At 30.5% G+C, this 26,745-nt stretch overlaps 1 protein-coding gene across 6 annotated transcripts; it reads left to right on the top strand.

Annotated features, from left to right (window-relative positions):
• The first annotated feature begins 9,692 nt into the window (after positions 1-9,692).
• LOC107457778 (vacuolar cation/proton exchanger 5) lies at positions 9,693-14,518 on the top strand. 6 transcript variants are annotated; one of them, XM_016075985.3, is made up of 12 exons: positions 9,694-10,019; positions 10,170-10,209; positions 10,689-10,946; positions 11,029-11,096; positions 11,191-11,219; positions 11,607-11,803; positions 11,892-12,104; positions 12,733-12,867; positions 13,386-13,502; positions 13,585-13,638; positions 13,867-13,983; positions 14,246-14,518. In XM_016075985.3, the coding sequence occupies exons 1-12, from the start codon at positions 9,982-9,984 to the stop codon at positions 14,357-14,359; spliced, it is 1,380 nt and encodes a 459-aa protein (XP_015931471.1). In that variant the 5' UTR covers positions 9,694-9,981; the 3' UTR covers positions 14,360-14,518. The 6 variants fall into 6 exon arrangements, with proteins under 6 accessions (XP_020990891.1, XP_015931471.1, XP_052109163.1 ...); XM_016076101.3 differs by having other exon boundaries at positions 9,695-10,030; positions 10,156-10,209; XM_016076164.3 differs by having other exon boundaries at positions 9,695-10,030.
• Positions 14,519-26,745: the final 12,227 nt, after the last annotated feature.

Below are 26,745 nucleotides of genomic sequence, written 5' to 3' on the forward strand. Positions count from 1 at the left end.
GACCCTCTACAGCTTGCACTTTGAAGAAGAAATTTTTAAAATCATGAAAAGATTCATCAAAAAGGGTAAAAATCCTCCGACCTTGTATGGCTCGGAAGGAAACCCATTGTTGTTTATTATTCAGCCCACTAAAAGGTTTGGTCATATGAAAAAGATGGAAAAAGATTTTCAGAGTAGTCGGGAAATCCAGAGCATGGCTAATAAATTGGTAAATTTTCAAGAAACCCCAGGAGTTGGGATGAAGCTGGGTAGGGGCAACGCGACAATGCTGCAAAACAGACATCTCAAAATCTGAAAAGGGCAGAAAGACGCCCAGTCGGGTGATCATGCACTCATACATAAAGAAGAAGTGGGGGGCCGTTTCATTGGCTCTCCCATGACAAACCCGGTCCTCTAAACCGGGAACAGGCAACTCGTATTTAGGCTCATCTTCCTCCGAAGTACAGAGCCGATGATGGGTGCGAAGGTGAGTAATGAACTCCGCATCCACCAACGGCTCCTCCCCCAGAACTGTAACGTCAACCCAATCTACGGAGGCCATTTTTCTTTCTCTAAAGGTAAATGAAGAAAACCTACAAAAGGAAAAAGAAAAAGAAAAAATCAAAAAGGTCTCTAGAGAGAAGAAAAGGAGCCGAGCAAAAATCTACAAAACTATCCCTCTACAAAATCAAGTCATGCAAAGAAAAAGAAAGAAACTAACCTCTTTTTGAAAATAAAGAAGCAGAAGCCTCTGGAAGTATAGTACGTATAAGCACAGCACGAACAAAGAAAGAGGAAGTTTGAAAGATTGCAGAAACGGAAAAATGAAAGAGAGGGAAAACATTTATAAACATGCTAAGGGGGCATAATGGTAAAAGCGGAGCAGTCATTAATGAGGTTGCACCGTTACCAAAGCCCTCAATGCTTCCCTAACGGACACGATGCTTGAATTGACGTAACTGTCAGAAACAAAGGGTCGCGAAAATCACGTCGGTTTATAAGACCCATGTTCTCTCCAAATAAGTCGGCTACGAACCCGAGTTAAATACTTGAACCCAAACTCTAAAGAGACTTTGGGCTCAAGTAGGGGCACTGTTCATACCCTGGCCCAACGATAAAGGCCCAGGTCCAAATAAAAGGCCTAATCTGAAGGATTAAGCCTAGCTAAGTACCGACCTTCACATAAGAAGTCGGTATCAACCACGACTTGGTCTGAAGAAGTCGGATGTGAGATTAGCTGGCAGATAAACACTCATTCAAATGAGTAACCGCCCCTAAAATCTCTCTAACCACTTCATAAAGCCATATCTTAACCTCCCCAAGATAATGGGGGCGGTTAACACCCTAAAGATACGGCACTACTCCAACGGTGGTTATTGGCTCACCACTATAAATACTCTGACACCCCTCAGGTATCTCTAAGCCCAATACTCTCTAGACCTGCTCACACTCTTGCTAACTTAGGCATCGGAGTGTCTTTGCAGGTACCACCCCCCATTCATTCACGGGTACAAGTCGGACGGAGTCTCCCGAGTTGCACACTTACACGGAGACCTTCCCCTTCACGTATTTGGGCCAGCCCACGCTGTCCACTCAGGCAATCTCCGGTTACCAACCGTAACATTTTCGTTTAGCATTAAGATAAATCACTTGGTTTAAATTTATGTGGAGCAATTTGAAGAAGATGAATTTGGTTGGTCACATACATGACAGGGACACGGCAACACATTAATTTTAAAAAGTTGGATACCAAGAAACGGATAGTATATTAGACTCGTATATTAGACTCAGTAGAGATGATAATACGTATTTGAGATCGAACACGAAAGAAAAGTTTTCTATGAAGACAGTAATAAAATGTTTATAGAAAAGACGTTGGCTGAAGTAAAAACGGTAATACATAACATTTATCTCAAGATTATTGTCGATTTTTTATTTCAGAATTATTGTTGAATATTGGACAACAAACTGACACGTGAGTTTACGATTTGTATAAAAATAGACTTTTATTATATACGTTTGTATGAATTGTTTGAGTATGTCTTCTATTACTGTGCTATATATATTGTCTATAAAATTCTCTATTATTTGTATAGATTGTTTGAGTATATCTTCTATTATTGTGCTATATATATTGTCTATAAAATTCTCTATTATTTGACTAGTGTATGTGAATTGTTTATATGTTTATATTGTGTACTTTGTTTATGTTTATTGGTTTATAAATGTGATTATAAACTGAGATGATTGAGAATTGATTAATAAAACTTATGCTAAATTATTTAAGGGTTAAATTCGATTTTGGTTTCTAATGTAAAGGCAAAAAATTTGTTTTGTCTCTAAATTTTTTTTTTTCAAATAAAATCGTCCCCAACATTCATATTTGTATTAAAATGGACCTTTCGCACTAAAAATAAAATTTAATGATAAGTTTGTCCTTGCGGTTTGTCTCCCTTAATTTTCATTCCTGCGAAGAACACTCCTACTCATGAAGTAACTCATAATCTTTCTTAAAACACTTGAAAACTGAAACGTTAGTGTGAACCCTCATACGTAGATGCAAAGAGGGTGTACAGAAAGGATTGTTGCCATTGGGGGGTTATGCTGCAGAATCGGTGTGCTGTGACATTAGTGAGTGATCTTCATCGCTGCAACAACTGATTGTCCAGGTACGATTAATTTCCATCCCTCAAGCAATCACGTCAACTGTTTACAACATGTTGGGGGTTTGCAGTTCATCACCATGTTGCACTGTTTGAGTATTTTGGGGTTGAATGCAGGCTTCCGCGTCTGTTGCTATAGCTAGGATTTGTATATATGTGTCTTAGTAATGTATTTTGTTGTATATCAAGGTTGATTGAACAGAAGATGGTGTTCATAAACATGAGGATGCATCATGGGGGTGCATTCGGATATGAAAAGGGGATATTTAAATACTTGAAGGGTCAAAGTACAATTATCGAGGACATTGACGGCGATCGTTGGTCTGTGTTTGAGGCCTATGAAGAGTTAAGGCAGTTTGGATACTTACAGGCCAACATTGTAGCATTGTGGTATAAAGATCCAAGCTTGGGTGATTTGGAGACTAGCCTGAAGATGCTGAAGGGTGACGTAGAAGCAATCGAAATGTGCAACATTGCTGGGTCACGGGGCTTGGTAGAGTTGTATGTAGTCCACGATGTGGGCAATGCGCATCCATTTCCAGAAGTGGATTACGTTGATGTTGGGAGAGTTGCTGAAGAGGGAACAGATGATGGGCTTGGCTTGGTTGTTTTCGAAGGGCACAGGACTGAGGCAGCAGAGGCAAGTGGAGAACCTAATAAGGGAACCAAGGGTGGAGATGAAGGAGATGAGTTTCGAGTAGATGAAAGTGAAACCAGTGATGAAGATAGTGAGGACCCCGAGTATATGCCATCTGATGAGGAGGGGGACAGTGCAGGAGACTTTCATTTCACTGATAGTGAGGAGGATTATGAGGGTGATAGTGAATTTGTTAAGGATAATTCTGTGCCCAAGGAAGCTACTGCTGGCAAGGAAAAGGGGAGTGTGATAAGTCAGTTTAGTGAGGAGGATGGAGCAGATAGTGATGAGTTGGAGATAGACCACATGATTGGTGAAGATGAGGGGGATGATGATAATGCTGAGGATGATGTCGATGATGTATCGGATCGTGAGGGTCAATGGTTTTCATTTCATAAACCTTTGAAGGATATAAGAGCAGCTATAGATGGGAGGTAGGAACACTTTATGCATCCAGACAAGAATTTAAGGAGACTGTGCTGGCTTATGCAGTTCATACGGTTAGGAGCATCAAATTTAAGAAGTGTGATTTGGTCAGGGTTAGAGCTGTTTGTTAGAAAGACTGTCCATTCTGGCTCTATGCACATAGGGTTGGAGATGAATCCACCTGGCAGTTAAAAAGTATGAACCTGCAACACACCTGCATGCAAACACATTGTGTTGGGATACTGCACACTAAGGGGCTTGGATTAATGATTACTGTGCTGAGCTTTTAAGGGCCAATCCAGGTTTATCGGTCAGCTTGAAAGTGTTTAGGAGCCCAGATCTTGCCCAGGAGGTCAAGAACCCCGAATTGATGAATTATTGTGTATTCCAGAGATTGTATGTCTGCTTCGATGCATGCAAGAAGAGCTTCCAACATTGCAGACCCTTTATCAGTTTGGACGGTTGTTTCTTAAAGACTTCTCAGGGTGGCCAGTTATTAACTGCAATAGGAAGAGATCCTAATGACCATATCCTTCCGATTGCTTATGCGGTGGTTGAAGCTGAGTCAAAGGATTCCTGTGTTTGGTTTCTGAGACACTTATCTGATGATTTGGGTGCTGAGAAAATTAGAAAGTGCACATTTATATCGGATCAGCAGAAGGTGAACATTATCTTTATATTGTTTTTTAAAGTTTATGACTTACGATGAAGACTATGCTAATTAGCTGGGTTACCTTTCTGAGGCAGGGCTTGTTACCAGCTCTTGATGAAGTCATTTCAGGAGTGGACAATTGATACTGCGTGAGGCATCTCTATAACAACTTCAGGAAAAAATTTCCTAAATTGGAGCTAAAGAATCAAATGTGGAGATGTGCAAAGTCTACGCACTGGAAAGATTGAGAGAAGGAGATGAAGTCAATGAAATTGAAGAGTGAGGGTGCATTTCGACACTTGAAATTGGGTTAGACAAATTTGTTATAGATCTGTCTACTGGTGAGTGTTCCTGTAGGATGTGGCAGATGAGCGGGCTACCCTGTCCTCATGCCATTGGCTGCATAACATTCAAGGGTTTGGACTTGGAGTCATTTGTGGATGACCATTACAAAAAGGATGCTTACCTGAGGTGCTACCAGGAAGTGATACATCCTCTGAACGGGCCAGATCTGTGGGAGAGATCCCAGTATGATGATGTCATGCCATTACCATATCGGAGGCCAAGTCACAAGCCAGTTAAGAAGAGGAAGCGAGGACCTAGAGATGAGGATAACAGAAGCCAAACTCACCTCTCCCGTAGGGGCCAAACACAGCGATGCTCTAACTGTTGTGCTTTAGGTCACAAGAAATCAGGTTGCACAAAGCATAACAAGAAGGTATGTTCCTTTCCGTTATAGTGTTCAGTTTGGTTTATATTAAATTGTGTTAAAAATGTTCCTAATTTTTTAACACAATTTAATATAGAAGGAAAAGCTTCCAAGATTGAAACGGTTCAATCGAGCCAACTTCTTCTTTTTCAACACCAAAACCGGTTCGGACAAAGAGAAGAGATAGAAAAAACCAAAAGCAAATCAACATGCATGTACCTCTCTCTCATCCCTTCTCATCAAGCTTCATCAATCCGAGCCTTGCATCTTGACTTTGTCCCCAAGAAAAATTTCTGATCTTTGATGAACTTTTGATCCTTGATAGCTCCATCTGTTCTATTTTTGCTTCTTCCTCCACGTAGCTACAGTAGCTACCTTCTGTGATGGATGAACAAAAAGTATAAACGAGCTTCACCTCAGAGATCTTCTTCTCTGACCGAAACGGATTGCTACTACTTTGGACATGGAGATCTTGAAACTTCTTCTCCACATCTTGCCTTTAGTGGAAAGAAAATTCTAGCCACGCCATACTGTAGATCTTTTTTTTGTAAGAGCCATCATCACGTTGGCCGCTTGCTTCTTCCTAGCTTCTCTGCTTCTACCTCTGATAGCTTCTTCCATCTTCTTTCTCTGATGGAAGTGACATACGAAAACAAGAGAGAGAAGAGAGAAAAGAAAGAGAAAACTTTGGAAGTAATGAGTGAAATTAAAATCAATTAAAACCCACTTCCCATCTCCAATGCATAGTAACATGTGAGGCAATAAAAATAATCAAATCAATTTCAACTTTCTTTTTTCTGTTACTAATGCAATTAAACCAAGTTAATTAAATTTGAATTCTATCAAAGAGGGGAGTGGGTAACCAAACCAAACATACTCTACTCCATTCTTCTTTCTTTCAAATTTCGGACCCATGATGATATTAGATCAAGAGGAAATTATTTTGGCCTTCTCATTAGTTCCTTGGCCCAATCAACACAAGAATAATTTAGCCACAATGTTTAAACATTTTGTACCAAAGGCTGAATATTTTCTCAATATATTGGACCATGGTATTTTCAGCCCAATAATCAAATCTGTACATTTGTAAAATTATTAATCAACAAAGTGAAAATAATAACTTAATAATTTTGCAATTAATTAATTTTAAATAATGTTTGATTATCATTATATTTTAAGTTTTTCAAACTCAACCATGACAATTAAAAATTTGATAACTGTTTTATTGCATTCAATGAATTATATGATAGAAACTATAAATTCAACAGTGATAAACTATTTATTTTAACAAGTTATTATCCTTTTTCATTTTTGTGGGCTTTGGATTTTTAAAAGAACGAAACTTCTAAAATGGTGGGTGTGTTGATATCTTGCATAACCTCCACTGTAGAATTTGATTTAGGGATATTTATATAGTTTTGGAACGGAAACTAAGAATGAAAAAAAGAGACTAAACGACAGAGATTGAACTAAATTTAAATATTATGTTTGGTGTAAAGTATATAAAATTAGATTATATCTTAGTATTATATTTAGTTTAAGATAAAATTAGAGACTGAAATTATTGAAGTTACTAAAATATTTTTATTTATACTTTAATATTAAAATAAAACCCAAATCCCTGTGATTTAATTTTCCTCTATCCCTTTTCTCCTTTACTATGTCCTGGAAATGCTTGTACAATGAAGACCCCCTCCATTCAATTTAGCTGCCAGCAGCACCGTAAAAGTTAACGTCGAAAACGATCCCCTAGAGCACAGCACGTTACAATGGTTGTAACGCTTCTCAATTGCGCCGCTAGGAACTCTCGGGGATTGTGATTTTTTGTACCGTTTCTTCTTACGTCGTTGGAAGTTGCCACCCTCTTCACTCAGAGCGTCATCTCACCCTTTTCACTCTCTTTATCCCTCTCCCTTTCTTTGCCATCGCACAACTCCTCGACGAGTCCAAAGGCCTCACCGTTTTTAAATCCCATCATTGACAACTCCTCTCAAATCCATATGTCGTCACAAGTATCATCAGCTGTCTTTGACCCCGTCTCCTAGCACCCAAATTACAATCACAGCAATCCGTGCCGTCACATCTTCGACGTGTCGGCTCCTTTTTTTGCGCCACTATCTCCTCCTCCTCTTTCTTTCCTCTCCCTTTCTTATCTTCTCTTTTCTCTCTATTTTGATTTTGAGATATGTTTATGATGTTGTTGTTCTTGATATTATTATTATTGTTGTTAGTGGTAATGGATTACAAAGAGGAATAATGGTAGAAGTGTGATAGTAGGGGTAAGAAATTAAGTGGAGTTAGATGGTGAGAGGTGGTGGTCCTGGCAGCAATGATAGGGCAGAGGAGGTGGTAGAAATACTGAATAAGCCCTAATTAAATTTGTATAAAAGATAAACATAAAATTATTAATTTAAAATAAAGGTATTTAAAAAAAATTATTTGTTAAAATTTTAATATCTGTTCTTAAAATTTTAGTCTCTTGTGTCTCTATTTTTAAAAGTATTGAAGGAATTGAAATTCTATTTTTTAGAACTAAAATTTTAGTTCCAATTTGTAGTCATTAAATATAATATTAAGCCTTAATTTTCTAATTTTAGTCTCAATATTCCAAACCAAATACTACCTATATGTCTTACTTAGAAAGTGCACTAGATTTTATTATTATTATTATTATTTTGGATCATACACTGAGTTTAAATTCTAATTGTGATTAGAAAATAGTTATATAGAACTCGAAAAAAAATAGAGAATGTATGTTATAGTGTAACAACAACAAACAACAATAATGTCTTGTCCTACTAGGTGGGGTCAACTATATAAATCAAACGATGCCATTGAGGCATTGAGCTCTATCATGTATCATGTCTACAAAGAAACTGTTTATATATAGATCTCGTTTGACCACCTCATAGATGGTCTTCTTAGGTCTTCCTCTACCTTTTATCTCTTGTCCATTTTTCATCTCATCTATCCTCCTGATTGGGTGTTCTGTCGGTCTTCTTCTCACATGTCCAAACCACCTGAGACACGATTCTACCATCTTTTCCATAATAGGTGCTACTCAAACTCTCTCCATTATATCTTCGTTCCTTATTTTATCCTATCGCGTATGACCACTCACCCATCTCAACATCTTCATCTCTACCACACTCAACTTATATTTGTGCTCTTCTTTAGCCGCCCAACACTCCGTACCATAAAGCAAGCATAGACGGTTTTATAGCAGTGCGATAGGATTTACCTTTAAATTTTAAAGGCACTTTTTTGTCGCATATAAAATTAGATGCACTCCGCCATTTTGACCAACCTACTTGGATCCTATGATTTACATCATGTTCAATCTCTCCATTATCTTATATGATGCACCCAAAATATTTAAAACTTTTAACTTTTCGTAAGATGTTTTCTCCAATGTTCACTTCTATATTAGGATTTTCTCCACCTATGTTACACTTGTGATACATAACTAGTCCGGTCCCAAATTCGGATAAAAGAAGAGGGTTATGTTAGATTTTCGACAACCAATATAAAGCATGGTCGGTCGAATTTCCATGACATGTATGGTGTAACTTAAAAAGGAAAATTCAATGTTTGCATAACCTTCGGTTTTTATGTCCCCAACCCATTGGTCTTGATTGAAACTTCGGAAGTGGGAAAGAAGTGAAACAGTACAGTGACGAAAAAAAAAAGAGAAGGGGGAACAGTGTTTCTTTTATATGGGCTTTGTCGATTTAGATTGTTTGACTTTTTGTTTCCTGTATTTGTTTGATCGTGTCTGGGTTTTGTTTGGTTGTTGGAATTTGGGGATGGGCCAGTGGATTTGAGCAAAATCTACTTAATTATGCTAAGCATGTAAATACAATGTCCAAAAACAAGTACGTAAATACCAAAAATAAAATGTTAAGCATGTAACCAATTTAAGTCTATCAAATAGTTTTTTTATTATTAGCTAACCCTTAAATGAAATTTAATCTCGCAGACAATTAATTTTTAATCTATCAAATTAAAGAATACAATAAAAACCCAAAAAAACAGTTTCTTCACTTATTTAAGTAAATGTCAAAAATTTAAATTTGTTATACATATAATAATTTATGAGTCAACAATTTATAATACACAAATACTAACATTAACATAGACGTCACACATCAACACACAAATTTTAATAAAACTTTTATGAGTAAAATTTACTAAAAATTTGTCAATTAAATAAAATTTAATATTTTATTTACTATATTTTGTATTAATAACTTAGATTTAGAATATAGAATCTAGTACTTAAAGTAAAGGAATTAGAATATAAAATTTATAATTTAATATTTATAATTTATAATTTATAATTTAAAATTTAAAATTTAAAATTTAAACTTAAAAATTCAAAAATTATATATTTTTTTCTTATTTTAAAATACATTAGCATTCCGCATTCGTTCTATATTTTTATTTAGACAGTGATATTTATTTTTTTATTTTATTAAAATTAAACTTATAAAATATTTAACATACAATTTCAAGATAACTAAATTAAACATTAAACATTTAATTAATGTAAATTAATTGAAAATTAACAAGAAGCATATAAGTTTCAGTGTCCTAAATTTGATTTCCGTTTTTAGGAAAGTATGATAGCGTTTACTTTAATGTGAGAAAAACGTGTCTTCGTTCTTCCAAATCAAACAAGACGAGAAGAACAAAAGTAGAAAAAAAAGAGAAGAAATTCGATAAACGGCTGCAACAAAGAGAGAAATGAACTCTCACCAAATTCTTTAACGAACCCACACACACAAAAAAACACACACACACACACACACTGAAACTGAAACGGAAGTACTTCACCGTTCAACTCTTTCTCTCTCCCAAAAAAAGAAAACGAAAAAGAAATTCCAAAACAATCACTTCGTATGTTGTGGAATACATGGAATCTCGAGTTGAAGTGAAACAACCAACACTGAAGTAAGATCTGGGTATATCAAATTTCCTTATTATTTTTTTATTTGACCTTTTTCTTAGTGTATTTTTTTAGAAAGGGAAAAAAAACTAATTTTTTTTGTCAATTACAAGTTTTTTGGTCTCTTTCTCTAATTTTCAGTCTCTGCATTGTAGTACATCCGGATTTTCAGATGACTTGTCTGAGACTCGCAAGGTGTGTTCTTTAATTCATTCTGATTACGCCTTTGATTCCTTTTCTTATTTTTAGGAATTGAGATTGTAATTTTTTCCCCAAAATAGAAAATGAAAGAAAACTTAATTTTGTGGATATATTTTATATGAATACGGAGTAATATTTTTTTGTGTTAGATACAGTAAGATTTTTGGATTTTTACTTTTTTTTTTTTAATGTGAGTTGCATAAAACAATGTGGGAGATCTGCAATGTTCATCATTAGGAAAATGATGGCTTTTATAGTACAATGATTCAAGTGCCAAAAGCAACATAGATTTAGTCATCTTTTTTCTTTTCTTTTTCCTTTTTCTATTATTAGTAAAATGTTTTTCAAAAGTCAAGTTCAGAATTCCAAAGTAGTGTGCTATTGGAACTTCTTTGCTTACAAACTTAGTGTTCATATGCAACATTCTTTCGATAATCGATCTAAAACTTGATGATACATTGTCCGAGTACCAGATGAATTCTTCGAATGGAAGGCCAACAAACAAGTTTGAGGATCAAGTTCCTTTTAGCCCTGAAATAGCTTATCACCAGCCAGAATCTACTATGGCTGCACGTGGATCACATCCCGGAGAATCGCTCACTGTTTGCAGCGAAACATTGGGGGGCATTATTTACAGGAGCATACGGCTTGTGGTTTTCTCGAACAGACTCAACTTGCTTATGCCTTTTGGGCCTCTTGCGATTCTTGTTCAGAAATTGACTGGTCATCATGTGAGCTGTAGTTCATTAAATTCTTTACTTACCTGCATTTTTGGGTAAATATCAAATATTGATTTGTTTAGGTCAATTGCAGGGCTGGGTCTTCGGTCTTAGTTTACTGGGGATAATGCCTCTGGCAGAGCGGCTCGGTTATGCCACGGAGTAATGTTATATTGTGCTCTTTTTTTCTAAAGTTTTTCTTATAGTTTTTTACTTTTCATGGTTGCTAATGATATGCTTTTCTTGGCTTATATAGGCAACTTGCATTTTACACTGGAGATACAGGTATGCAATTTTATAAACAGTTCCGATAAATTAACATTTTATCTTTGATCTTCTTCTAAAATCAACCCAGTTTTGATGCTGAAATAACTTAAAACTGCACTATGCAATAAAATTATGAAACATTCATAACTTAATCTTGATACAAGTTATATCTAGATACCTTGAACTATTAATGTAACAAGTTTCCAAAGTTTTTTGGCAGATATTTTGTAACATAGGGAATAATTATTAGGACAAGTCTCTCTTAATCTTGATTTAAATGGTATATTACATTTGAAAATACTGATTCCTGTTATTCACTTTAATCATACAATGTGCATTTATTTTCTCTCTGTGATATCTAAGTTGTGGTATTTTATTTCCCACTTATTCCATTTTATCTTGCAGTTGGGGGTCTTTTAAATGCTACATTTGGAAATGCAACAGAATTAATAATCTCGTTATATGCCCTGAAAAGTGGATTGACACGAGTAGTCCAGCTTTCATTGCTGGGTTCAATTTTGTCAAACATGTTGCTTGTGCTTGGATGTGCATTCTTAAGTGGTGGTATTGTTTTCAGCAAGAAGGAACAAGTATTTAACAAGGTAGACATGTAATGTGTCCGCCTCTTTGATTTTCTTCCCGATTTTCATTTCATAAAAGAAACTGTAGCTGATTCAAATTAGCATTCAGGCAGCTGCTACGGTGAATTCAGGATTGCTGCTTATGGCAGTTATGGGCCTACTTTTTCCTGCTGTTCTTCATTATACACGAACTGAGGTGCACTTCGGGAAGTCAGAACTGGCGCTTTCAAGATTCAGCAGCTGTGTCATGCTTGTGGCCTATGCTGCATACTTATTTTTCCAGTTGAGAAATCAAAGTGGTCTCTATATCTCTGCGAACGAGGTTGGTGGAATTGTTTGGCTTTTGCTTCCTCGGTCACTCTATTATATGTTCATGTACAGTATATGCTAATGGCGTGCCATGTGGTAGATTTGTTTGAATTAAAGTACGGGATTATGAGACAGGGACTATTTAGGATAATAATATATATCTCGAACAGAATGCAGATTAGCAGAGTCTATATATATGTTGCTGACTAGTAGAATTTGATTTGTTCAAAATAACTGTCTCCGTTTATCAATTCACACTATTTGTAATATGTCCCAATAGATATGTCTGCCATTTCTGATTCCCTTAGGGATTAAAATTCACACCAAGATTTTTAAGTTTGGTTCATGTTTTTATTCCTGAGGAATTATTTTGGAGAAGTTTTCATCCAGGTTTTCCAGGGATATTAATATCTGAAAGACCAAAGAAACCTGTGGATGATTGGCTAGCTAGGATTTTTTTTCCCCCCATCACTTACTTGTACAAGTAAAGAGATTTTTCAGTTTTGCGATTTTCTTTAATCTTCTGCACTCATCAAGAGCTTTTGTAATATGTTCAATGTTCATTATTGGGATACAAGTCATGGCTTGGCTGGGTTTTGCTTCTTGTACTGACATAATAACATCTTGGCTAACCAATTTAGGAAGAGAGAGAGACAGGCGACAACTCAAATGACGATGAATCTCCTGAAATTTCTAAATGGGAATCAATAATCTGGCTTTTGGTTATGACTGCTTGGATATCAATTCTTTCCGAATATTTGGTTGGCGCTATAGAGGTGGATAATGTTTCATGTTTCCTCTTTCACAGAGCATTTAGCTGTTTGAGGTTCTTGTGTTTCTTTTTTATTGCTACCCGAAATATAACACTCATACCCTTTCAGAGGTACAGAAACTCAAGTAGATTCTCATTTGAGTTTATAAGTTTGACTGATAATATAATTATTACTTCCTTGTCAAAGAAAAAAGAAGATAATATAATCATTATTTAGCATATCATGTTTTATGTATGCATGGTTGTTAGCATATGATGCTGTTGCATTGCCATTCATAATTTGATGTTTTTGAAGTAAAATCATTTTCTCTATTTTAAACTTGAGTTACCCTTAATCCATTCAAATCACTCTAAATGCTTGATTTGATTTTAATTGAAATGTCATTTTGTCTTGAGAATATTTTACAAGAAAATGACTTTTCTTAGATACCAAGTATTTTAAATGAATGAAAATTTTCAGTACTTTTCTCTTTAGAAATTTTTTATGAAATTTACATTTCTGTTTGATCAACTGTATAACAGGGAGCATCTAATTCATGGAACATACCAGTAACATTCATTAGTGTCATATTGCTTCCACTGGTGGGGAACGCAGCAGAACATGCTAGTGCTATCATGTTTGCCATGAAAGATAAATTAGTGAGCTTTCTTCTCTTCACTTCTTCTGCTCTTCCTCTAACATGAATATAACTCTTCAATTTTATAATTTTACTCCTTTCAGGACATCTCCTTGGGAGTAGCGATAGGGTCGTCCACGCAGATATCTATGTTCGTTGTAAGTATTATTGTTGAATTATTTGTCAGGGTAGCAAACATACATTGCTTTCTCTAAACTTTTGCCTGTGTTTGTGTGCTTCTGTTTTGTGGAAGATGCTGCAAGTTTTGCACTTGGATTAGGGTATTTGGAGAAAGATCTTATGATGTTGAATTTCTGTATTAATATGATTTCGAATATTCTTATGTTATTTGGTTCCTTGAAGTTTTTCTCTGTTTAATTGTGCAGATACCATTTTGTGTTGTTATGGGGTGGATAATGGGGCAACCATTGGACCTGAACTTTCAACTTTTTGAGACTGCAGCACTATTTCTAACTGTTATAGTTGTTGCCTTCATGTTACAGGTTATTTTCTTCCTTCCAAGAGAATTTAATTTGTAAACATTGTCAGCCTAAAAAAGTTTTACACACGTCCAATCATATATCGACACATAGTTTTGACTCACTGCCACTATGTCAAATTTGTATAAATGAAAGAATCTGATTGGACGACAGTGGAAAACTCTTTTAACACTACCAATGTAGAGAAAAAAAACTATTTATGTGGCGTATCGTGTGATGTTCGGAGCTTACAACGACACATGGTAAATTATTATTGATTTTGCAGGAAGGAACTGCAAATTACTTCAAGGGGGTAATGCTTGTGCTTTGCTATCTGATAGTAGCAGCTAGTTTTTATGTACATGTAGATTCCAATTCTGAAGACCAGCCTGTTCCCTAACGAGATAAATTCCATTTTATATTACCTTATTATTATTATTATTATTATTAGAATTATTTTTCTTCCTTTTTTTTTGTGGTTTGGGAAATTAGGTTGTAAAGGTTTTTGTTCTGTTAAACCTGATGCAAATGTAATGAGTTAATTCAGTTCCTCTTTCCACCTTTTGGTTTTACTAAATAAATGCATATTATATGAAACTATGAAAGTACAGGAGTAATTAAGAAATAAAGGTAGCATACACCATAAGCATTTTCTTTACTGAACTTTACCGGCAATTTTCCATCTCACAAAAAACTTCCGAGTCTTAGCTCTGCATCGAAGAAGAGTTATGGACTTATGGTGAGGATATTTTACTAGAGGTTTCTATTGAGATAACAATCAAAATAGTCTCTCAGTCTTAACCCGATAATCAAAATGGTCTTCCGGTTCGATTGTTCTTGAAACTCAAACATGATAACATTCTTTGTTTGAGGCAAATGATATTACAATCATATCATGGTTTTACATCAGCTTGGAAGTCTCCATTTCGCAACTCTTGTGGAGTTTGGATTTTGGGGTTCATTTCAAGAACCTAGGTTCTATAAAACTTGTTTTATTTATCATTTATTTATTTCAGGGTGCTCGGGTGAAGGCGGATGAATTTTATATGGCTAAAATCTCTTCATACTAAAATTGTCAGATTGAAAAATTGTCAGATCGAATTAACTGTGGATTGAATAAGATTGGATATATTCGTAAAACATAAAAATATTTTAAGAAACTTATTTTTATTTAAAAAAATTAATAAAATATTTTTTTATTCTTTTAAATATGTTTATTCTTAAAATATTATTAAATAATTTTTTTTAAATAATAAAAATAAAACATATAAAAATTATTAGTTGAAATAAAATATAAAAAAAATATTTACTTATTTATTTATTTTTGTGGATCCACAGATATGCGGATATCTATCTAAAATCCTCAATCCAATTTTATTAGTGTGCGGATTAGATTCGATCCGAAAGTCTTACAAATCGGATCAATATCCTTAATTTTTTAATCGAATTTGGATAAATACTGCTGATTGATTTCGATCCATAAATACTCCTAAAGTTACATTCTATGAAGCACGGACATTTTGCTGAATTGTCGTGTTCACATACACATTTCGGACACGACACTCACGACACTCATCTGACACACGTGTCTGCTGTGTCCAATCGTTTCTTAATAAAAAATAAAAAATTCTTCTTCGAATATGCTTGAACAACCTAAATACAATCACGTGTCAGCGTGTCCAGTCTTATTCTTAACATATATTCTTAAAATAAATTTAGATATAATAAATATTATTATTTATTAAAATAAAAAATATTTTAAATACTTGATATAATTAAAATAAGTGTCCCGTGTTATATAAGATTTTAAAATTCACATGACGGCATGTCCCATGTCATATCGTATCCCGTGTTCGTGTCGGTCTAGGTTACATTAAATAAAGCCGAAAGTAGTAAGTTTGGCAGTATTTGGCTAAAAATTGTTGTTCCAAGACTTTTCACTAGAAAATATGATTTAGTTGAGACCAATTCAATTCAAGCATCTCAAGTTGCTAGTGAGTAGTGACTTGTATCCGAAAAACATGCAAGAGCCGAATGAAGGTTCCAAAATATTGGCTTTATTGCACTGTCCATCAACTATTTCTCTATCGTGCGTACTTTGAACCACAAAGAGAGGGAGAGAGTACGGATGACTTGTCAGAACCATTATTTGGCACAAACATCGCTTACATCATTACAACTTCTAACAGCATCAAGTAAGCTACACACTTAAATTTACTTTTTTTTTTTGTGGTTAAGCTTTCTTTACTGCGTGTTATTGACAATGGAAAATAGTATTCATTATTATCTATCTAAAAATATGTGAGAAAAATAATTAATTTGATTTGAATTTGTTTTTAGTAGTGTCCAATACTTAATTTTGATTTCTCCGATGAATATGTAACACCTACAACAATAAACTAAAAAAACTAACCACACTTTAATCTAATCTAACATAACTAAATCCAAAAAACTCGTATGAAACTAGAGATGATACGTTTTTGAAAATCGAACCGGACCGGCTAAACTCCAAGTCATTGCAACTCAAAAGTCAAAACCCAATTTCAAATTGATCGGACGTGAATCATTTTATTCCTAAATTCGCTGAGATTTTAACGGTTGGAGTACTTGTTTGTAAAAATGAGGCATAAACATCAACAAGTATGTATTTTGTTGTTGGTTGGTTTCCGAAACGGAAATAGAAACAAGAAAACAAAGACAAAGACAATATACCTTCCAATAACGTCACAAGGGACTTAATTGATTCGGTGTGTTGAGACTGAAGCTTCACATTTTGGGATAGTGGAAGATGAAAGAGGCTAATCAAATTAAGAGATAGATTAGAAATTGTTACATTGTTATAACAAGAATGACATACAATTAAGGATTTACAATAGAAGGAAGCGCTTCAAAAACATTTCCTTCCATAAGGTAACGATATCAAAGTCTTTCAATTCTCATATATAGAACAAACCATTATTATTGTTAACTTTCTTTGGTTTGGTTTAGTTATTTTATTTTATGGTTTGTTTTTATAGTTGATTTTGGTAGCTAGCTTTATAGTACAATGTGATGAAACTTGTTTTCATTTTCTTAAGAAAGATTGAGGTTTTCATAATATGAACTATACATGATAAGGCATGCAAATGTTTCCATGTGCAGACACAACTCCTTTTAATTTTTTCTAATCCCTATTTACTTCCTTCATCTTGCAATCTATGAAATATGGACACTTTACTAATTGCGTATTAAATACATTTTAGATACAATATTTGTTTGATATAGATATTTTTTTATATTTAATCGCATCTTAATAAAAATAAAAAAAATAGATACGCTTAGACCTATTTAATAAAAAAAATGTATATCTAAATATATTTTTAAAATAAATTTAAAAATAATATCTATTATTATTTATTAAAATAAAAAATATTTTAAATAATTTATATAATTAAAAAATATTAAAAATAATTAAAAAATTTATCCAAAAAATATTATATATATCATATTTTTATATTTTATAAAAATTTAAAATTTGTATGTATTTCTATTGTGTCATATCCTATATATACGTATCACTACAAAATATTGCACATGTGGGGATAGATACATTATTGTTCATTGCATTTGTTATGGTCGTCAAACTCAAAATGGACACAACTACTAAGAAGTGCTTGTTGATAATCCAAAATATAACAAAACACAAAGGGTGAAACTGATAATACTTATTGGAAAGATATTTATACTTTTAAAATTATAAGATAACACTTTATGTTGAATAAGTTGAAAAGTTCATGTAGTTGTGTTTTTTGTTTTCAAATCTTAGGATTCAGAAGTACTTTTAAAAGAACTTATGAAAATATTTTATAAACATTATTAGTTTATATTTTTAAAATTAAAAAATTTAATATAATATTATACATTAAGAAATAGGAAAATTAAAAATTATTCATTACTATATTTATTTCTATTATAATGATTTCAAACTTTAAAAAGAATTTTAACACAAATACTATTATAATTTAATTTTTATATACTGATAATGTAAATTTTATATAAACATCACGTCGTACGTTGTCATATATTATCAAAAGTAATTCACTTTCAAATTCACCAATTAAAAAGTCATCTAATCATATGAATTTAATTTGGTGATTTAGTAAAATTTTGTACACGGTCAAAATACATGTCAAAATTAAACACATAATATTACTATTGTTGTTTGTATTTATCAAAGTAACTTTTATTTTATTTATTTTACTAAATACATTTATTACATATTTTCAAAAATAATTTTTGAAAAATAAAAAAGATAAGAAACTTTTGATAAGTAATAGCAATACCAAACCCTTCCTCAATATGTAATAAAAAAAAAGTGATATTCTAAATTAGTTCCTAATAATTATTATATTAGACAAATTAGTTTTTAAAAAAAAATTGAATCCCTAATCTTTTATATATTAGCCAAAGTTCTTAATAAAATAAAATTATTTTCATTGTAATACTCTAATATTATTTATTCCAAAAGAAAAAAATGCATTATTTGCATTGTAAATGCGCTTTTAAATAAAGGGTAAGCTAAGTCAAGGTAATTTAAATTCGAAACTTCCATAGCTTTTTCTTTAATAATACCCAATTGAACATTTTAAAGTTTTAACTTCGTAATCAAATTTTTCTTTATTAAAAATCATTAAGCGCTCTTAGCATTATGCAAAATAAATAAAGAGTAATACCTCAATTGGTCCCACAAGTTAATTTTTCTTGTTGGTTTCTTAGACCTAATTTGAGTAAACAGATTAATTAAATTTCTTTTGACAAAATAGTTTAAATAAAAAATCACTATATTAAAAGTAATTTATAAATAAATTATTTTGTTTTTGGATTTTAAAATCTAAAAGTGCTTATTTTATAGAAATATAATAAAAAATAGTAGTATTATGAGAAAAGTTATTTTTTTAACTTTTTTATAAGTTTTTAAATAACTTCTTAAAAAACTGCAATTTAATTTTAAAAATTACACTAAATATTAATACTACTATTTTTTATAAGTCAAAAACTCAAAAAAATTACTTTTAAAATTTCCCAAACGGCGCTTATTATCATAATCTTTTTGGTTCATCACCATATTGATAATTAGCTTAATGACAAACCACCCCCACCTTCCTATTTCTTTCTTTACTTGGGTCTAATAGCTTTATAACTTGAAAATAGTTTTTTTGTTTTTTGTTTTTTTATGCCAAAAAACAATATTGTTTTATTGAATTGTTGGTTTCTGAATCATACTATCAGGAACTCAAATAAGCTTGACCTAATTCAATTGAGGTCCCATGCCATGAAAGCCGTGGGAGTTTCTCTACAAAGATTTTTCAGTTTCCACAGCCTGAAATTTGATGTTTCCAAGGTACTTAGTTACTTACTTTTCTTTTTGGTAGAATGACCAATCTAAAGCTTTTGTTTTTTGGTCAAGAATCTAAAGCTTTTAGTAATTTTGATATTTATAGCCTTTTTTGGATCCAATCTTTCAATCTTAGATTGTCCATAAAAAACCTTTTTTTTTATATGTGACATAACATAATATTTAAACTTGGAGTTTAAAAGCATGTGGCCCAGGTTAACCTAAAATGGCCCAATAACTGTTTAGTCAATAGTCATAACCGCTTTGTAGTTGGATATGTGCCAAAAAGACACCGAAAGAAAAATAAAAAAAGAGTTGGCAATTGTTTGTCTATATCTTTTCTTTGGGCTCGCTAAGAGAACACTAATGAATAAAAAACTAGGAACCGAAAACAGAAGAAGAAGAAGAAACTGGAAGCAAGTAGCGAGACTCGTGTCATGGTAAATTTTAAAAGGTCAGGTTTAATTATGTTTGTATAATTTTTTAGAGTATTTGAGAATGTTTTAGATAGTTTCAGAACGTTCTAAAATGTCCTAGAAGATCCCGGAATAATATAGAAGATTTTAGAAAATTTTGAAAGGTCATAGAGTTTTTTTAGAAGAGTGCAGATGTATTTAAAAGTATAAAAAGTAGTATGAAATAATTTAGAAGTATTTAGAAAAATGTGATAAGATAAATTTTTGTAGTGAAGGTTCTAGAAGATCAATTTAGACCATTGAATATATTTAATCCTAATCATCCATTAAGGAGGTAGATGGTTATAAAAAGGGAGTAAGAATTAGAATTTGTGTGTGCGAGTCATTTATAATAAACACTTGAGTAATAAAGCGTTTTTTCTATCAAAACTTTCTTTCTCTTTTGTTCTTAGTTTTCTTGCTAAATATTGAGGGTTAGACTGACTTAGTCTTAGTTTAAGAAATTAAATAAGTTCGAATGTTAATACAGTAAAATTAAAATATGTCCAAAACTATAACACTTGGCTGGCTAAACCTTATACAAATACAAATGACAAAGATTAAAACAAAAAAGTAATCCATACAAAAAAAACAACAAAAAGTGATCATGTGAATTTTTAAACATTTAATCCAATTCCAACCGTTTATGTATATAGTAATTTGTGTATGTTTGCAAGAATTTAGAGATTATAAATTAAATCAATTTAAGTTGGTTTAGTAATTAACTCATTAAGTTAATCTGTTTAAACAAGTATATTGAATTTAAATCTTACTTTATATATACAATAATTTATTTACAATAAATTAATCATTAATTTATCAGAATAAAAAATATCAGACAATTTAGTTGTGCTCTCTTGTTGTTATTTTAATAACCACAAAGATTTAAGCTTGTTGCCTAGTGTCAAATGCTCTCATATCTATGTGACTGATGATGTGTTATTATTTGTACCATAAAATGTGTTTTAGTGTCCTTAATTAGTTTAGATGTATATAATTGTTGACTTTTCTCAAATCTACCCCAAAATAAGTTCAAACATAAAAAGCAAAAATAGGTATCTTTCGTTCTCAATTTTAAAAAATATAAAAAATATTATAATAAAATATTATTTTAGTTTTTAATATTTTAAAAAAAAAATTATTTTAATATCTAACATTTTAATCGTTCTATTTTTATCCCAAAATATTTAAAATAACATTAATATTATCCTATCGTCAAATCTTTTGAACACTTAGCAAAATTATAATATTTTTGTTAAAATTCTATTTGCTCAACCCCTCGACTTTTACTCTCTCAACAAAGCTCAAACCTTATTTTTATGTTCCTTTTCCTTCATTCTCAAATCCCAAATCCCATATAATGCACCACATATTTTATGTGTTTTTTTAAGAGTGACAATTCTTAAATAAAACACCTATAAAAATTTGCCTAAAATCGTAACTTACTTTTACATTTTAAACAAAATCAACCATGGACATCTAATCTAGGTATAAAAGAAACTCTCGGCTCAACAATAATACAACCCTATGGTTCTAATTATACAGAGTTTGCGTTTTGAATGGACAGACATAATTATTTGACATTACTATTTGTCTGATGTCTCTTCAAATGAAGATATGCACCTGACACAAACTAAATGTTTTCGATACTGACAAAGTCACGGATGAGATTGGAATCTATCACTTTAATAACGTATGTAAAACATTCACAAATGGGTTGTCATGCTATTATTTAGGGTTCGTTACATTGATAAAACAAATGAAGTTTAAAATTATAAAAATATTCCAAATTAAAATTAGTTATTCTATTTAATTTGTGATCTGTTTGATTAGAATCGTTAAAATGGACTAAATTTATCGAGCCAGTTTATTTACCCATTTAAATGAGTAGATTTTGTAATTTTGGGATAAACGGACTAAGTCTGATTAATCCGAAAAAAATGACAGGTTAAACGGGTTAGTTTGGGGCTAAACGGGTGGTCCATTTATTTTTTATTTATATTTTTTTAAAAAAATTACATTTTTAGTTAATATTTCTCTCGATCTGACCCGAAAATTCGACCCATCAACTAAAAAAAAATATTTTTTAAAAATTTTGACTTAAAAGTGATATTTTTTGTTAAAATATTTTTTAAAAAATAAACGAATTAGCCTGTTTAATCCATCGAACTGATAATGACCCAAACTAAAAAATTATAGTTCACAAATAAAACAAATTTAAACGAATCAATCTATTTAATCCATAGACTTAACGAGTCAAACATAAATGGGCTGAATTAGCTTGTTTGACAGCCCCATGTTTGATTGCATGAAGATCACTAGTCAACTTGTAAAAGGGCCATCAATAAACATTAATGAAAGTGAGAGGTGCAGAAATTTATGGACAAAAATACAAGGAGCTGAGTGTAGAGTTATTTTCTCGTCAAATCTAATGTACAAGACACATGGTGAAATGAAGGGACACCAATTAACCAACCATGAAATGATTTGGCTATGTCATCATAATGACTCGGAAAAACAAATATGATCACATTGAAAGGACCATGTCTGATTTTATCATATTCAATAGAGCCCTATAAATAAATCTTTTTAATTTGACCCAAAAATATTTATATGTTCTTAAAATAAATTATACTAAATTATTTGAAAAAAAATATTCAGTTTAATCCCTAAAGTTATACTCAAGTCTTAATTTAGTCTTTAAAATTTTAATTGTCTAAATTTAGTCTCTAAATTTTTTAATTGACTATGACAAAAATCACCGCAAGAACTAACATAATTAAAATTTAAAAAGTTTAGGAATTAAATTGAGGCAATTAAAATTTTAATGATTAAATTGAGACTCGAATATAACTTTAGAGACCAAACTGAATATTTTCTCAAATTATCTGTGTTACTTTTTATAAGTATTCAAATTACTTACTTTTAATTACATTGTCTAAAAAATAAATAAAAAACAATAGAGATAATTAATTAGTAGTTATAAATATTTCTAAAACCATCCAGTAAAAAATGTGTTAATAAAAGAACACAGATATGCGTTTCATTCTCCAATTTCACCAACCTTGACTTCTCAGTATTATTGTAAAAGAACACGTAATTAGCACATAAATTATTGGGGGGAACCAATAAGGGTCAGCCTAATGTTGTTAATTTTTAAACTTGGTGTAGTGTTACTCAAGTTTTGGAAAGCAGACTAAAACATAATGTATAAGATATTGACTTAAAAAAATTATTACTTTAATCCTTTAAAGTTTAACTGGAGTGTAATTAAATAAATTAAAGAATATATATTCATATGCACATATATAATTACATGTAATATTATATATATACCTAAAAAGTAAAAAATAATGGAGCATTAATCTAGATTTTATATTATTTAAGTTGATTTTTTTTTATCTTAATACTACTATAAAAGATTCAGGTCACACAAGAGAATTATAAATATTAACGCATTACATTATTTCAGTTTTAGACTATTATATTTCTGAAAATTTTATTTTCATGCATTATTATTGATATAAGAATTTTACACCACCATCTAATCATGTATTATTATATTAATAAAAAATAATTATTTTTTAAATTTACTATTTAAAAAGTAATCTAAACTTTATATTACTTTATTTTAATAATATTTTTGATAATATTTACTCTGCTACTTTTTCATGTCAAAACCAAATTCTCTATATTTCAGAATTATGACAAGAATGCTTACTATGAAAATCAACAAACGAATAAATAAATATCTTAAAGTAGCTTTTATTGTTGACTTGATAGAAAAAATCAAATAGATAGATTGACTTCATTTAATGTTGCCGCCTTCAAAGTATTTATTTGTTTTGGGTATGTGTGTACAGACATCTTCACTCCTTAAAGATAAGTTAGTAATAACACGGGAATAAAAATAAATAAATACATACATATATATACACTAACATTATATATGAATATATAATAGAAAAATAATAACTTTATTCCTATTTTTAATAATGTCATTTTAAATATAATTTTGTTGTATTATATGATTTCAAAGATTAAAGAACGATATTATTAAAATAGAAGTGGCACTATCCATTTTTTATATTATAACCCTTGATATGAAATTATCAAGAATAAAATTTTTTTAGACTTTATAATTGAGAAAAAACATTTATTCTTTAAAATAATTTTTAAAATTAAATTAAACTTATACGGCTCTAATAAAACTACAGAAAATAAACAAAAAATAAACAAAAAATAAAAAATAAATAAATAATTTATTTTGTTAACATGTATTTCAAGAATATGTTGTTAAATTAATTATTGATTTTATTTTTTATTTTAAATAATAAATATATTAAAAACTTAAATTTATATTTTAGTATTAAAAATTTTTAATTAATAATCTTAATATATACTCTTAAAATAAAAGACATAAATAAATAAATAAATCACTGCCATAGCTTTTATTGTTGACCTGAAAAGCAAAATACAAAAAATACATTGACTTCATTAAATGTTAGTATTTAGTGGTTTTTGTTTTCTCTTATCTTTGTTTCTTCTAGCAACATCTTCTGGAATTTATAATGCCATCACTTTATTTGCATACACTCGCGACACTAAGTTATTCTTAATTTAAAATATTAAATTATCCTTTTTAAAAGTTTTTTAATTTTTTATTATTACTTTGTTATTTTAAATTATATAATCATTATACTAATAATAATTATGTTAAATACAAATATGTATTATTTTGAATTTGTGCTATTAAACCCAACTTTATGAATTAAATTTTGATTGAAAATGTATATTTAATTATCTTAAAAAAAAATAACTATTTGATTTTTTTTGTCTAGCATATTTATGTTTTCCCTAAAATTATTATAGCAAACTTGTCTAATCTAGATGTAACTTTTATATATTATTTTTCATATGGATAATTCTTTTTTTTTATTTTTGAGTATATATAATCATGTTATAGAAAACTCTCAATAACTCCATAATGTTTTTAATTGAAATTCAATACCCAGTTAAAGTCGACACTTGATTTTGTGATATCCACTATCAATTTAAAACTGAAATACTTAAACGTGTAGCCCATAACTTGAAAGAAATGAAAATATTTAAATAATGTTTTTTAATATGAATTGATAATACCTCTTTTATTAAATATTATATGAGAATATGTTCTATTTTGTGGAAAATATTTTCAAGTTAAATGAAAAATATTAATAAATATTATTTATGGGATATGATATGAATGAAAGACTAAGAGACATGCACAGACTTTTCGTAAAGATAGGAATATTCAATTCTTAACATCTTAATTTTCAATTAAAAATTGCCAATATATATTTTTTAATTAATAGTTAAATAAACAATTTAAAAATCTTATGTTATAACAAAATGAGGTAGGTGACTTAGTTTAAGCCATATAAGTTTGGTTTAGTTTTAGAGTTTAATTTTGATATTTTAATAGTAGTATAAAGGATTTAATATAATTATTTAATTAAATTTATTTATTTAAATAATTTTTAAATAATATTTAAGTTTAAAATTTAAAATTTATTTCTTAATTTTTATATTTATTTTAAATTAAACATAATATTAAAATATAATTCGGTTCAATATATTCTACACTAAATATAATATAAAAATTTAATTTAATTTTTATATTTCAGTATCTCTTTGTCTTAATCTCAATCTTTTTTTTAAGCACATTAGTCTTAAAAATGCTATATTTTTATTTTCGTTTGTCACCTTGGCTAATTCAACTAAACGGAAAAAAATTTCTTTACCGTCCAACATTTTTGTAACATTTTAAAGTATTTTGGAGGTATTTTTGTTGCGGGAAGTATTTTTGTTTTATTCTCAAAAATCAAAAACCATTTTATTAGTTAATTTTTTTTACAACTAAAAAGAAAATTTTGCGTAACAAGTAACAAGACACGTGGAGGATATCAAATGTTTGCTTATCATTTCTCACAAAACCACTACCGCAACATTCCAACCCTAAATAAATAAATAAATAAAAACATGGTTCCATTTTGATCGGTTCATGATATACACCAAAAGAAATTGTTTCTCGTTTGCCACACAAGAAGAAAAAAAGGTCTAAAATAATTGCAAGAAAGCTTACGTTATCATAAGATAAATAAAATGAGTTCATTCCCTAGTTGTTATCCCTCACAAAAGCCACAGAAGTAGCATCACATATGCACCACTCGATCTTCAATTTTGGACATTATTGCATAAAACACACTTTTTTCAGCTTTTCTGTCTTCACAGATTCCTGTTCTCTCATAACACAAAGCACAAGCTGGACCGCTCCTTTAATTTTCTTTCTTCTTATTTTTTTTTTAATTTTTGTTTCTTAGATGAATTTGAAAATTGAAAGTGGGATGGATTGTTAGCATTGATGAGTGACCACTAGGAGAGTGATATTTTTGTTCGGTATGGCCTATATCTATATGGATGCAAATTCTATGAATTTGTGTAGCCACTAGTTTTGGTTTTTCTAATGTTAAAATTTATTTTAAAAATACTAAATTATTAAAAATGTATTTGAAAAGATAAGATTAAAATGATAAAAATAAATAAATTAAAAATGGACAAAAATGATCAATTGTAAAGACTTAATTAAGAATGTGAGATAGATGCATTTAGGGCTTGTTTAAGTGTTTTTTGCTAACAACATAAAACAGAACTAATACGATTGGTTAGTTTTTTAATATTTTCAATTTTTCATCATGAGCTTTTTTATTTTTCTTATTTTTATCAATGTTTAAATCTTTTAAATATGTTTTTGTTAATTTACTCTGTTGAAAAACTAAAATGAATCATAATGATGTCTAGTATATTATAAGAGCATAGTTTGCTTGTCTATGAGGTAGCTATAGTTATAGTTATGCTTTTTAAGATTAGGTTTAGTAGTTGACATGTCACTAATGTGTTTTGAGTTTGAATAGATGT

The sequence above is a fragment of the Arachis duranensis genome, chromosome 1, assembly GCF_000817695.3.
Source record: "Arachis duranensis cultivar V14167 chromosome 1, aradu.V14167.gnm2.J7QH, whole genome shotgun sequence".
In the NCBI taxonomy this organism is placed as follows: Eukaryota; Viridiplantae; Streptophyta; class Magnoliopsida; order Fabales; family Fabaceae; genus Arachis; species Arachis duranensis.

Bases quoted from the DNA above. Each gene is read 5' to 3' on its own strand.
- LOC107457778 (XM_016075985.3), top strand. From the start codon at position 9,982: ATGGAATCTCGAGTTGAAGTGAAACAACCAACACTGAA. The intron at 10,947-11,028 runs GTGAGCTGTAGT...GGTCAATTGCAG, and splicing joins AGAAATTGACTGGTCATCAT to GGCTGGGTCTTCGGTCTTAG. The intron at 13,639-13,866 runs GTAAGTATTATT...TTAATTGTGCAG, and splicing joins CGCAGATATCTATGTTCGTT to ATACCATTTTGTGTTGTTAT.